The 12,591-nt window shown below is 36.5% G+C and overlaps 1 protein-coding gene across 19 annotated transcripts; it reads left to right on the top strand.

Annotated features, from left to right (window-relative positions):
* Nucleotides 1-812: 812 nt before the first annotated feature.
* On the top strand, nucleotides 813-10,498 carry LOC103723038 (glutamate dehydrogenase 1, mitochondrial). 19 transcript variants are annotated; one of them, XM_088715756.1, is made up of 12 exons: nucleotides 813-892; nucleotides 2,996-3,066; nucleotides 3,213-3,347; nucleotides 4,037-4,150; nucleotides 5,961-6,164; nucleotides 6,364-6,585; nucleotides 6,702-6,776; nucleotides 7,037-7,153; nucleotides 8,254-8,504; nucleotides 8,819-8,894; nucleotides 8,971-9,057; nucleotides 10,187-10,498. In XM_088715756.1, exons 5-12 carry the CDS (start codon nucleotides 6,117-6,119, stop codon nucleotides 10,370-10,372), a joined length of 1,062 nt encoding a protein of 353 aa, XP_088571882.1. In that variant the 5' UTR covers nucleotides 813-892; nucleotides 2,996-3,066; nucleotides 3,213-3,347; nucleotides 4,037-4,150; nucleotides 5,961-6,116; the 3' UTR covers nucleotides 10,373-10,498. The 19 variants fall into 19 exon arrangements, with proteins under 19 accessions (XP_088571882.1, XP_088571874.1, XP_017702136.1 ...); XM_088715748.1 differs by having other exon boundaries at nucleotides 3,191-3,342; XM_088715750.1 differs by having other exon boundaries at nucleotides 842-1,120.
* Nucleotides 10,499-12,591: the final 2,093 nt, after the last annotated feature.

Here is a 12,591-nt window from a genome sequence, read left to right as displayed (position 1 = left end):
ATGGATATGAATGCATATCAGATGGTGAAAGTATATGGATATTAATATAGAAATAATTTGGATGGTGAAAGTTTGTGACCGCTTATCAAAGATATCACTAATTAATGAAAAACATATTAATATAGTCCGTTATTTCTTTTAAAATTTATGACTATTATATAAGATTAAAGAGAATTACAAGTAGAATCAAATATTTGATGTATATTAGGTAGTCATTATCTATATCTATATCTAGGGTATAGGGTACGCATACAGATATTAGATGGATGCTTAAATTTATATATCTATTTAGATAAATTCAAATACAAATATGAATATGGATGAGTGTTATCCAATCCACTTATACCCCTAGCTCTACTTTAAGAGGCAGAGATTCTATGTTTAAAATTTGGATGGTCGAGGGGCAAAGAGAAACATAGGAATAAAGAAAGATACGCCATGTGCGTATATTCGATGTTGTTTAGTTGTCAAAATTTGTAGCATTGGAATAATAATTTAATTTTTTTTGAAAACGGCAAAACTACTTTGAGCTGTTATAGTATATTTTATACGATAATATTAATATTTTTCAATATAATATTAATCTTAATATATATTATATATTATATATAATATATCCTTCTATCATAATGATATTTGAAGAATATAATATAAATAGGATTCTTATATAGGGATATTTCGTATGATAATATTAACGTTTTAAATATAAATATAGACATTATAATATTCTTGTCTTAAAAAATAATATTATACAATTGTATTGGAATAATATATTAGTTTATTATATTAATAGGTGTACATGATGCTATAGATAGTATGCTCTTGTCCGCTCGCTACTTCTACCCGCCGGGGTCGTTTGCCGGGGAACTCCGTTACTTCACGGATTAGCAAGGTGCCCTTTTTCGACTGTCTAAAAAGTTGGCTACTATTCCTGTGGCAAAAGGAAACCCTAACCCTAGTTTCGGTTACCCACTTTCCCATCCACCTATCTCGGAGGGTGCTTTCCTCCTCGCCCGTCATGGCGGCCCGACGGAAAAGAAAGTGGAGACCACCTCACCTTGGTGGGGAGCAAATGGTGCGCGGCCCAGTTGGAATCGATCCATCCATCGTGGATTCGGAGGTCGTCTTTCTTATCCGCGTCTGCCCACTCATTATTCGCCTTTTCTCTCGGATTCGGAATGGCTTCCTCCTCTCTTTCGTCCTCATTCTATCTTTCTATATGTATACCCCTTTCTTCGTTAAACACTATCTCCGGGTGGATCGATTTCGCTGAAGGTGTCAGAGGTTTCTTTTCTTTGATTTTGATTTCTCTTTGATTTTGATTTCCAACTTCTTCTTCTTTCTTCTTTTATTTAGGGAAAGATTTCTTTCTGTCGGGGTATCCAGGTATAGGTGGGATGGGTGAAATCAAATCAGAAATCTAAACGTAAGGTTTCCTTTAGATGAGAGATGAAATTAGGCATGACAAAAATGGATTTTTCTTGTTGTTATTGTTGTTGTTGTTACTTGAAACATAAGATGTACGCCTTTTACATGTATGGGAGCAGGATGTTGTGATTCACATGGCTTTGGCTTTGGCCTTGCTAGACGTGTGGATCGGCGCATTGTGCGCGGGGTGCATAACACGTGCATGGGCATTCGTACATAGGAGAGTCGTGTCAGCCCTGCTTATGAGATACCATCCATACCTGCCATGTTGCAGGGTTTATGTGTAAAATCATAAGTTTGGAGTCCAGCAAATAGTTTTTTTTCTTAAAAAAAAAAGTAAAAAAATTGGTCAAAGTAAATGAAGAATTGCATTGCTTCTTGGATTTTATGGCGATGGCATCCAGGGTATCATGCTGTGCTTTTCTATTTACCAAGGGCTCATCCCAAGTGTTGGCTGGTAGAAAGGAGCCATTTCCTGCAAATGTGATGTTAGAGTCCATGTCATAAATTTAGCATTTATCTGAGGTAGGCTTGAAGTGGCCCAAGTATAGAAAGGAAGAGAGGGGGAGGTTCATATGGATGAGGTCTTCATTGTAGTCATGTTTTATGTGGTGGAGGTCTTAACTTCAATTTGACAGACTGAGACAAATAAAGACTGGCTAAAGAAGGATAATTCTTTAGTTGAAGTATGATTCAACCCTTTCCCAGGGAGATAGGGAGCAATTGCAGAATATATTGCCTTTTTGAGGTGATTTATATATTGCAATAAATATAGGGGCATGTGCAAATGCATTTTAAGAAATTGAAAAGAAAGAAAAATAATCAGAATGACCCTGTGAGATAAAGGTTGGAAGCAGACAAGGACCTTGAAATAAATTATCAGAGAGGTACTTAATTTCAAGTTTTCTCTTGATACATCATTAGAATATCTTTCTTTAAATAAAATTTATTTAAGTAATATATTCCAAATAGGAACATTATAAGCCTAAAAGCTCAACTTTGCAAAACAAAACTATGAAGGTGGTGGATTGGAGATCCGTTCGGGATAGTCTTCCATGAAAATGGTTCAAGGATTTCTCATTTACTTTTGAAGGATTTCTCAAATAAGCGTGACAAAATAAATCATATTTTATGCTTCAGGAGTCATGACATGTTTTTCACATGTTCTTATTAGATTTAGACCCATCTGTAGGTGCATGTGGACTGATGTGGCACTATCCTATCAGATTAGATGATTTATCTAATTTAGTTGATGATAATAAATAGGTTTTCCTGTCCCTGGAAAAAATTAGATACATGCAGCCAGCCCTATTTTTTGCAATTTAATTAATAGCAATAAACATGCAAAAAATTAAGTAAGTTTTAATCTTATCTCCTCTTTATAGCCTGAGAGTGTTTCCTTTTGTTCTATATAAATTATTAGTAGGCCTTCCATGATGAGTCTCTATTATCTGTTGTACGTACCTTTCCGAGATCAACAGGTGGTGGCATTTAACAATAGTCTTGTGCATGCAAATTGTGCCTGAAACTGAATCTGTCTTTTTTTTCATTTCCTTTCTTCACTTAGGCGGTGCAGGGTGAGTCATTAACATAAGCGGGAATTCCAGCTTCCAGGTGGCCTTGCCTGCTGTGGTTCCGGTGAGGACGCAATTAAAGTTTACCTTTGGACCACCCTGTTAAAAGACAGGCTTATCTCCTTGGGCTTTATTTACCTCCGTTGGGCTCTGGTGTTCTAATAATCTCTGGTTTCCGTGTTTCGGAGTCTCCTCCTTTTCGTGTTTCAGAGGAACGAGTTCTTGAGACACAATGAATGCTTTGGCTGCAACTAGTAGGAATTTCAAGCAGGCTGCTAAGCTGCTGGGTTTGGATTCTAAGCTCGAAAAGAGTTTGCTCATCCCGTTCCGAGAAATCAAGGCAAGGTGCTTAAAACCTTTGTTCTTTTTGTTTTTTATTGTAATTTCTTTGACTATGGTTTCTTGATTCTTTTGAAGATCCTGCTTCTGAATTTTATATATATATATATATATATATATATATATATATATATATATATGTATATGTCCGTTTTTGTTGTTTTGATTTAGGACCTGACCAGATTTACCAAGCTAAGACCGAATGGTTGCTGACTTTTTCCCCCTCAAAGAAAAAAAAAGGAATACTGAGGAGATTTCTGAAATAATGGGTTTTATAGCATTTTGAGAATTGTTCATGTTCAAAATGTTCGTAATTTGGAATGCTTTTTCTTCCACATCATTTAACATACTGGTGTACACTGGATCAGTTTCAACATCCCATGAAGATGGTTGTTAAGATTTTCCTTTTTATATTTACTTTTTATTTTTGTAAAATGACTTTTGTAATCCTATTTGATAAACTTCTATTTTGTTTTTCCTTGCAATCTTTGAACCAGACTATTTGATGGACCAAATTTAGTGTCCGAAAAGTTTATTAATTGGCTTCTTGATTGATTTTTCAGTAATTAATCAGGCCAGTCGGTCTGTACCCTTCCACTACAGGGGTTGCTTTGTTGATATGCAATTCTGTTACTGTTGTGTTCAATATGCAAGACAGTAATACAACTGTAATAGCATCTGAATTTTAATTGCAGGTTGAATGCACGATCCCAAAAGATGATGGCACTATGGCATCTTTTGTGGGATTTAGGGTGCAACATGATAATGCCAGAGGCCCAATGAAGGGTGGAATCAGATACCACCATGAGGTGGGTTAAATTTGATTCTTTTCCCTTTTTTTATCGGTTGAAGTATCTTTATTATCGGACAAACTGTTCTTTGTCTGCCTTTCTTCTGCACGGTCTCAGTGGATATTATCATGCAGCACAATGAAATATTTTTTAGTAGTTACGCTAGATGCAATTTTGGTTATTTGTGAAGTCATTGACATTATATCAATAACAATTCTGATTGTTCAGGAAAAATTGAGATCAGGTGCTTTTACTTCTCATGTATTTACTTATCTCAGAAATAATAATAAAGAAGCCGAAAGGATGGACTTTCTTCCAAATAACTCGTATACGACAAACTTATTTCCTCATTGTAATCTCAGCTGACAAGCATTTAGTAGTCAAGATTTGTTCTGTTTAGTTCCAAGGCATATTTCATCGTGCTTTGTTTTGCGAATTAATTACTGGCTTCTTTCATTTGTTGCACGAAGAGATAAAACAATTCATTGACTGTCTTTTTAACTCTTATGATGGGTAGCCCAAATAATGATAACACTTTACAAATTCAAGATAATATGCATTTTACTTAAATGAAGAAGTTCATCAATTGAGTATTAGTGGATATTGCATTAATTATGCTTCCAATATATTCTTTTCCTATTACATGCTTGTAAACTTTGTAGCATTATTTTATTGTCACTTGCAATATTTACTATTGACAAGACAGTAACATAACCTTTTCTCTCCGTTTACATATAACTGAGAAACCTTACCCTATCAGCTTTCAAGACATAATTTGTCCATTCCCTTATAATTAAGGCCATTTCATCCATCATATCAACTGTACTCAATCATTTTACAGCTTCTTCAAATTCCTTTTGCTCTTTCCTTTCTCTTGTCAACCCCCCCCCCCCCCCCCCCCCGTGCCGCGTTCTCTCTCTCATTATGGTAGGACTGCCATCAATCTCGTCAAACACCACCTGAGGTTCTAAAGCAGGATCTTGTCCCATAGGAACAAGGTGCAACCATCGGGCTGTAGCTGCCTTTGAACTGTGCTCTCATAGATCAAATCTGCCTCCCTACTAGGGCTCAAAACGGATTAGATATGGATCGAATATAAGCATAGTGGCATTTCTATCATTTTATATAGTGAATTTGAATGCAGATACTGATAGAAGTTGGATGCTAAGATTTATATTCACATTTGTTATAAACAGATGCAGATATGAATTAAATATCAAGAATATGGATATAAATGCAGATATAAATAGGAAAAATTAACCCTTGTGAGTAGCGTATCATTCCACTTTTGTTTTAAATTAAGCACACGTGTTTTAACTTTCTTTTCTTTTGTTCCCGTAAGGCAAACAAATGATTGGCATCTAGTCATTTACTTAATCACATGTTTATTTTAGTGGTTCCAGATAACTCTGTTATGTTGCTCACTTTTGCGCTAAATAACTGATTGTTAGGGAAGCAATCCACCCTAGTTAATATATCACTGTATAGAGTGAAAAACATGTTGATGCTGTCACTTATTCTTTTTGGACATATGAGAGTAAACAGGGTTTATAAACAGATTTGGTACAAATCAAATATTTATGTTACCATATTTATGTTGGCCTTTCTTAGATGGGTGCAAATACAAATACGGATACTAGTCAGATGCTGAAATTTGCATCAAAATCCAGATAAATTCAGTTATGGAAGCCAATCCAGACATAAATCCTCCAATCTGTTTCTACCCTTACTTCCTACCAAGGCCTTCTGAGCCTTGCATAGCTAGCAACAAACCCATAATTTATTAGTTTTTCACATTATTTTTCTTACATTATCTCTTTTCTTGCAGGTTTCAACAACATTACTCATTTCTTGACATAAGTTTTCTCACTTCATGGAAAATGTATTCTGACATCCTCATATCCACATATTATGTTCATGTCACCAAACATGAAAATCTACATAAATTTTCATGTAAATTTTTGCTGGCATGTGACAAGCAGAGATGACTGCAACATTATGCCCTGACCTATGTACTATTTTCTTATTGAAGGTATATATGGAGCTGATTACTGGAAATAAATGCTATGCTAATTTCTTTTATAGAACAAATGGTCATCTTTACAAGTCTTCATGATTGTTCTGTCTAAAAAAGTACAAAAGGCAGAGGGCTTACACAGATGGTTACATAGATTTAATACATCTAAAAGCCACTCAAATAGTTCTCATGCTCATATCTGTGGATGATGCAGGTTGACCCAGATGAAGTCAATGCCTTAGCTCAATTAATGACTTGGAAGACAGCGGTAGCCAATATTCCATATGGCGGAGCAAAAGGTGGAATAGGATGTAGTCCAGGAGAACTGAGTATTTCTGAGCTTGAGAGACTTACCAGGGAGTTCACTCAAAAGTTACATGATTGTATTGGCATCCACACTGATGTTCCAGCTCCTGATATGGGGACTAACTCACAGGTTTTTTTTTTTTTGGCTTTTCTGTTTGGTTTTTGTTCTGTATACAATAGGAGTTTGCCTTTTCAGATACTGCATTTATCAGCAGTCTAATCAGTGCTTTCTGAGATTTGTAACAGACTATGGCATGGATACTTGATGAGTACTCAAAGTTTCATGGTTATTCACCTGCAGTTGTGACCGGAAAACCTGTTGTAAGTACAATATGTAATGGAATTTTACCTGCACTATGTGAGACTGGCCCACTATAACATTTTTGTACCGCAATTATGTTGTACTCTATTGCCATTTTTGGCAACAATAAGAGTGGACGAATTGATTTCTCTGTCTCCTTTATATATTGTCATCCTGGGTGCCAATTTATATCTGGATAGTAGCCTTAGTGTATTACACTGGGTTTTCAAATGGTTTGACTAGTTCATTTCTTTTTCTTTTTTTATTTTTTACCTTGAAGGATCTTGGTGGATCTCTTGGTAGAGATGCAGCAACTGGAAAAGGAGTCCTATTTGCAGCACAGGCCCTGCTTGCAGAGTATGGGAAAAGCATTTCAGACCAGCGCTTTGTAATACAGGTGAACAAACTCTGAGCTACCTAGTTCGTTCTATTTGTCATAAAAAGGTCTTTCCACTTACCTGTTAAAGACCAAAAAAATGAAAAAAAGCCACCGCAGTCATCTACATAGTAAAGATAGGAAAATTAGTAAACTACTGGAAAGAGAAATCATGTTGACCATTTTCTAGAAAGTAAACAATTATGATCAAAACCTGGAAAGATCATGAACTCCAAAGAATTTGATTGTATTGGTGAATACAAAATATGAAGAGAAATGATTACCAGAAGCGCAGAAGAGTTCATGTAGAATTTTGAATATGAAAGGAGATACTTTATAAACAGATGATAACTGGTTTGCTGTCCATATACTAATTCAAAAGCCTCTCCCAAAGCAACAATCTTAGAAATATTTTTCACTGAATTAACTAACCTCAATTGTTTTTCGTCCCATGAGACAAACTCCATATTCTTCTTTATGTGGTCCACGATATGCCAAGTGAGAAGTTTTTGATAACTCAGCAATCTACTTATGCTAATAAAAACCTCATCCATTAATTGCCACAGGGGTATTGGTGAAGAAGACCACCAACATAATTAATTCTGATCATCCCCAATTATGCATCTGAATGGTGTCAGTAAGGTACCATTTACTTTTGACATGGATTGGTGGAAGTGAAGTACATTCTTCATTTCTTTTGCATATGAATAAAATGATTATAGACTGTGGGACAAAGTTGGCCATCTATTTAATGCAACATGGGCAAAGTGAAGGCCACCATAATTCTAAATCACCCATGATTAATGAACGGTTAAATATCTGTTTTCTGTATATCATATCAAATCCCCTCATAATTCTAATTCATTTCTCTGAGTTTTTATCATCTCTATTTAGGACCAAAGACCTGTTTAATGTTTTTTATTTGACATTCCTGTAATCTTAGCATGAAATAGTTTCTGCTGCTGATACATGTTAACTGAGCTACTTGAAACCACCAACAAGGGAACTGGCAGTCTTGCAAAAAGTGTGATAGTAGATAAATGACATATACCGTTCTTCCTACATATTTTTGTTCAAGGTGGAACGATTGATGAACTAACTTGTTCCTTTCGAAATTGCAGGGTTTTGGTAACGTGGGTTCTTGGGCAGCTCAACTGATCAGTGAAGCTGGTGGAAAAGTTATTGCCGTCAGTGATGTTACAGGAGCAGTTAAGAACAGCAACGGTCTCGACATTCTCAAACTACTTAAACACTCCAAGGAGAGTCATGGGGTCAAGGGTTTCGGTGGTGGAGATGCTCTTGATCCAAATTTGTTGCTAATGGAGGACTGTGATGTTCTGATACCAGCAGCACTGGGTGGTGTAATCAACAGGTACATTTCCTTGTATGATGCTTTTGTCCTTTTAAGTAACAATAACAAATTATTTGTCAGAATAGATTATGCTGATTAGTACTTAAAATGTTCAGATATGCCAATTGCCAGAATAATCAACAAAATTGTTCTTTTGCTTCCTATAAATATATGAATTCTCTTTCCTCAAAAAGAAAATATGAATTCTCCACTCAGAAATTGCCTTATATACTGCTACAATAGATGCTGATTCTTCCTCTAATTGAGCATGTAAAGTTTTGACTGAGAAAGGAGCTTTTTATCATTTGGCTCAATTTTTTATGCCGTTGTTCCAGGGGAAATGCAAATGACATAAGGGCCAAATTCATTATTGAGGCAGCAAATCACCCAACTGATCCTGAGGCTGATGAGGTGAATCATTAATTATTAAGTTCAAATTTTTATGTTGGTCAAGGATATGAATAACTCTTTTTTTTCTTTCATCCAGATCTTATCAAAGAAAGGTGTTCTTATTCTGCCAGACATATTTGCAAACTCGGGTGGGGTTACTGTGAGTTATTTCGAATGGGTTCAGGTTAGTGCTACTTCTGTATTTTCTGTCTATGCCATTCTCCACATTCTGCTGTGCTCCACTGACAACAATCAGGCAGTGTAATATCCTGCATCACAATAATTCAGTTTCAACATTGATGGGAATCATGGAAGACATGCTGGTTATACCATGAATCCATCCATCCATCATTAACTTTTGATGGCATCGAGGCTCAAATTGACAATGTCAACTAAATTGCACCTTGATAGAGGTTATGAGCAAGGTTCACAATCTCGGTACTAGACTTTATACTAGTACCGTGCTAGTACAGTGATGGCATGCCCAACATGACAATTGGTGTACCGAGAATTGGTATGCCCTCACAATCTCGGTACTAGACTTTATACTAGTACCGTGCTAGTATAGTGATGGCATGCCCAACATGACAATTGGTGTACCGAGAATTGGTATGCCCTCCATACTGAGTCTCGGTTTGGTACCAATAGGGTACGATATTTTTCAATATAGGACAGTATGCACCGCTACGGCGAACCTTGATTCTGAGTCTGCAAAATCTCACAATTTGTTAATGTTGTTCCTCCAAGTTTGAGGGATAGTATTTGGGGAAAAAATTGTGTTTTTTTGGTCTATAGTTGGAGTATGTACACAAGGTGATTGTTAGCGTAACATGTATATGTATCAGTGGCATACTTTATGCTGCTTGATGGGTATATGGGCTGTATGAAAGTAACTTAATCAGCCTCTAAACCCTTCACTGTGTGCCCACAATAGTTATTCAAGGAAAAGAGTGCTTTATAAAAAGTGACCATAATGGGAGAGTAATATCATCCTGTCCAAGGATGATAGCAGCAGGATTATTATGGCTACTAAAAAGAGCTCTAGGCTGCAACCAAAAACAGGCCAGTGACATGTTTCAAATGTCTTGAGACAATGCAGGTGGTTATCATGGGACCGCCCATAGCTTCTCTTTTCCACCACTCATCTTTTTTTAGGACCAGAGGACCAGTGTCAAGTGGTCTTTTCCGCCGTGCAAGTAAACCTAGAAAAGGAAACTAGAAAGCTGTTAATCAATATATATTGCATGGCAAAATGCTTAGTTTATAATTTATAGTTGTATTCTTATTATTTATTGATGCAATCCTTTGCACAGAATATCCAAGGGTTCATGTGGGATGAAGAGAAGGTGAACTGTGAGCTGAAGACATACATGACCAGAGGTTTTAAGCATGTGAAGGAGATGTGCAGGACCCACAACTGCGACCTTCGCATGGGAGCCTTCACCCTTGGAGTCAACCGGGTTGCCCGAGCGACTGTCCTGCGAGGATGGGGAGCATGAGGGCAAGGTTTTGCTCTTTCTTGGTCCACAAACTATAATAATTTCCTGATTATCTGAGTTTAATCTATAACAACAAAGATGTCTCACACATCCTTTCTAGAAATATCATGGGAAATTTCGAACCAATTATATGTCTATATATGGTTACCTGCTCCCGACTCCTACTACACTTTCATGCTACTTGAAACTGGCTGTTTAGAAGGTTTTGGCTCGAGTGGGGAACACGGCCTGCTGCTTGGTGAACATGGAAGAATATTGGCCATGAACACTGAACAGCACAAGTATATCTAATGTCTGATGGTTGCTTGGGCTGTCACTTCTTGCATGAAGATTTCTTATTTAGTTAGTTTGGACGGATCATGGTAGCTCGAAGTGTTATCGGAGTTGTTTCCAAGGTCTATTGTCAAATGATTTCTTAGTAAGCTTGTCGCTTATAATGGTACTGTAGGCAAACGAATTTGGCCTAACACAGCTGACGACCTGATCATCTCTAAATCTGCAAGACAAGGGCATTTTGCTGCTCCCCTGAATCAATTTATCACTGTTCTATTTTGGTCCTGAGACTTTTGGTAAGGACAAATTCGTTCGGTAAGACTTTTGGTAAGACCGTTCTATTTCTTAGTGTGAATGGAGACACCTTTTGCTTGGATGGTGTCCAGACTTGTTAGAGGAATGGATGATTATGATTCTCCTTGCCAGTGTTGCAGAGAAACAGAAGGGGTGGACCAGCCTCTTTTAGCCATATTGTTCCCCTTTACTGGCTTTCCCTGAATTGCCCGAGCCATGCAGAGACGGGGACGTTGGATTTGAAGCCCATATTTTTTACTCACTTAAACGCCTGTTATAGTTTTCAGTTTTTTTTGGGGGGGCTATAGCGGTTACGAATATATTTAAAGAAATCAAATGATAATAAATCTCAGAGAGCACCAGATAGTCTCAATTTTCAAAGTAACTCTACTCCTATGTAGTTATTTAGTTTGATCATTTGGTTCCCTTGACCAAAAGATGCTTAGTTTACCAGTTTTTGTTAAATCTGTTGACAGTTTCATTTTTTTTTTCCACGAAAAGGTACTTTGCACTTATATATATATATATATATATATATATATATATATATATATATATATATATGATATACTTTGGTGGAGTTGGATAGCTGTTCATTCTATTTATTTTCTTTATAATCGTAGTCTTTGTTTCTTACAACTACTCTTCTTATAAATTAACAAGTGTGCTGATATTCGTGTTATGGATGCAACCTAAGGTGTAGAAAGTATATGGTTGTCTCTTAGGGATAATAATTTTTCCAAAATCTACTTGTATATTGAGGAAATAAATATCTTTAAGAAAGTGTATTTAGGGCTCGTTTGGTTCGCAGGAAAAGGAGGGGGGAAAGTGTGGTCAACGGGAAAGTAATGAAATGCCTCTTGTTTGGTTGGAGTTTTCAAAGGAGAGAGATGGGAAAGTTGTATTCCCATGGGAATATGATTCCCACATTTCATGGGAAAGTCTTTCCCATGAGAAACATGGGAAAGTTACTTTCCCATGAGGTGGGAATCACTTCTTTTTTATTTTTTCCCAAAAAGACCCTTCAGCATTAAAGAAGCATTAAAGAGGCATTAAAGACCTAATTTTTATTAAGGGCATAATAGGAATTATACACAACTTTCCTAGGAAAATGGATGGTTAACCAAACATAAGCACTTTGGAAATTTGTCACTTTCCCATGGTTAACCAAACATGCCAAAAGTACTTTCCTAGGTATCCTCTTCCTAGGAATCTGATTCCCAGGAATCATATTCCTAGGAGGGAAAATACTTCCCGCGAACCAAACGAGCCCTTAGTGGTACACCTAGCCCAGCTATTTGTTTATATGTGGCAGGTTTTTCTTGAATTTGGTAGATGAAGTCCTCCAACAACACCAGGGTACTATTAACCCTGACTAATGGGGATATTTTTGGTATCACTTAGACTGTCATTTCTTTTTCGAGTCATAGAACGGTCAGTCATATGCACGTCATCGCAACCTACAGGAGAAGGCATATTCGGGATATATAACCTATTTGCAACCTTCCAATTGCAATAATAGACTTATCAAATCAATTATAAGATTTTTTGCTTAAAACAAGATTATAATCAATTTCAACAAGTTTGGGTGTAGACATCATATTTCTTTGAATATTTGGTGTGTTCAAAGTATCTCCAAGACTAGCCTCTGA

Source organism: Phoenix dactylifera, chromosome 1, assembly GCF_051530095.1.
Source record: "Phoenix dactylifera cultivar Ajwa chromosome 1, Ajwa_hap1_PhDact_Kaust_v1.1, whole genome shotgun sequence".
NCBI lineage: Eukaryota > Viridiplantae > Streptophyta > Magnoliopsida > Arecales > Arecaceae > Phoenix > Phoenix dactylifera.
This window is presented reverse-complemented; position numbering and strand designations above follow the sequence as displayed.

Coding starts and splice junctions, on each gene's coding strand:
- LOC103723038 (XM_017846647.4), top strand. CDS start 3,235: ATGAATGCTTTGGCTGCAACTAGTAGGAATTTCAAGCAGGCTGCTAAG. Junction 4,151..6,363: donor GAATCAGATACCACCATGAG/GTGGGTTAAATT, acceptor TGGATGATGCAG/GTTGACCCAGATGAAGTCAA. Junction 6,777..7,036: donor TTGTGACCGGAAAACCTGTT/GTAAGTACAATA, acceptor TTTACCTTGAAG/GATCTTGGTGGATCTCTTGG.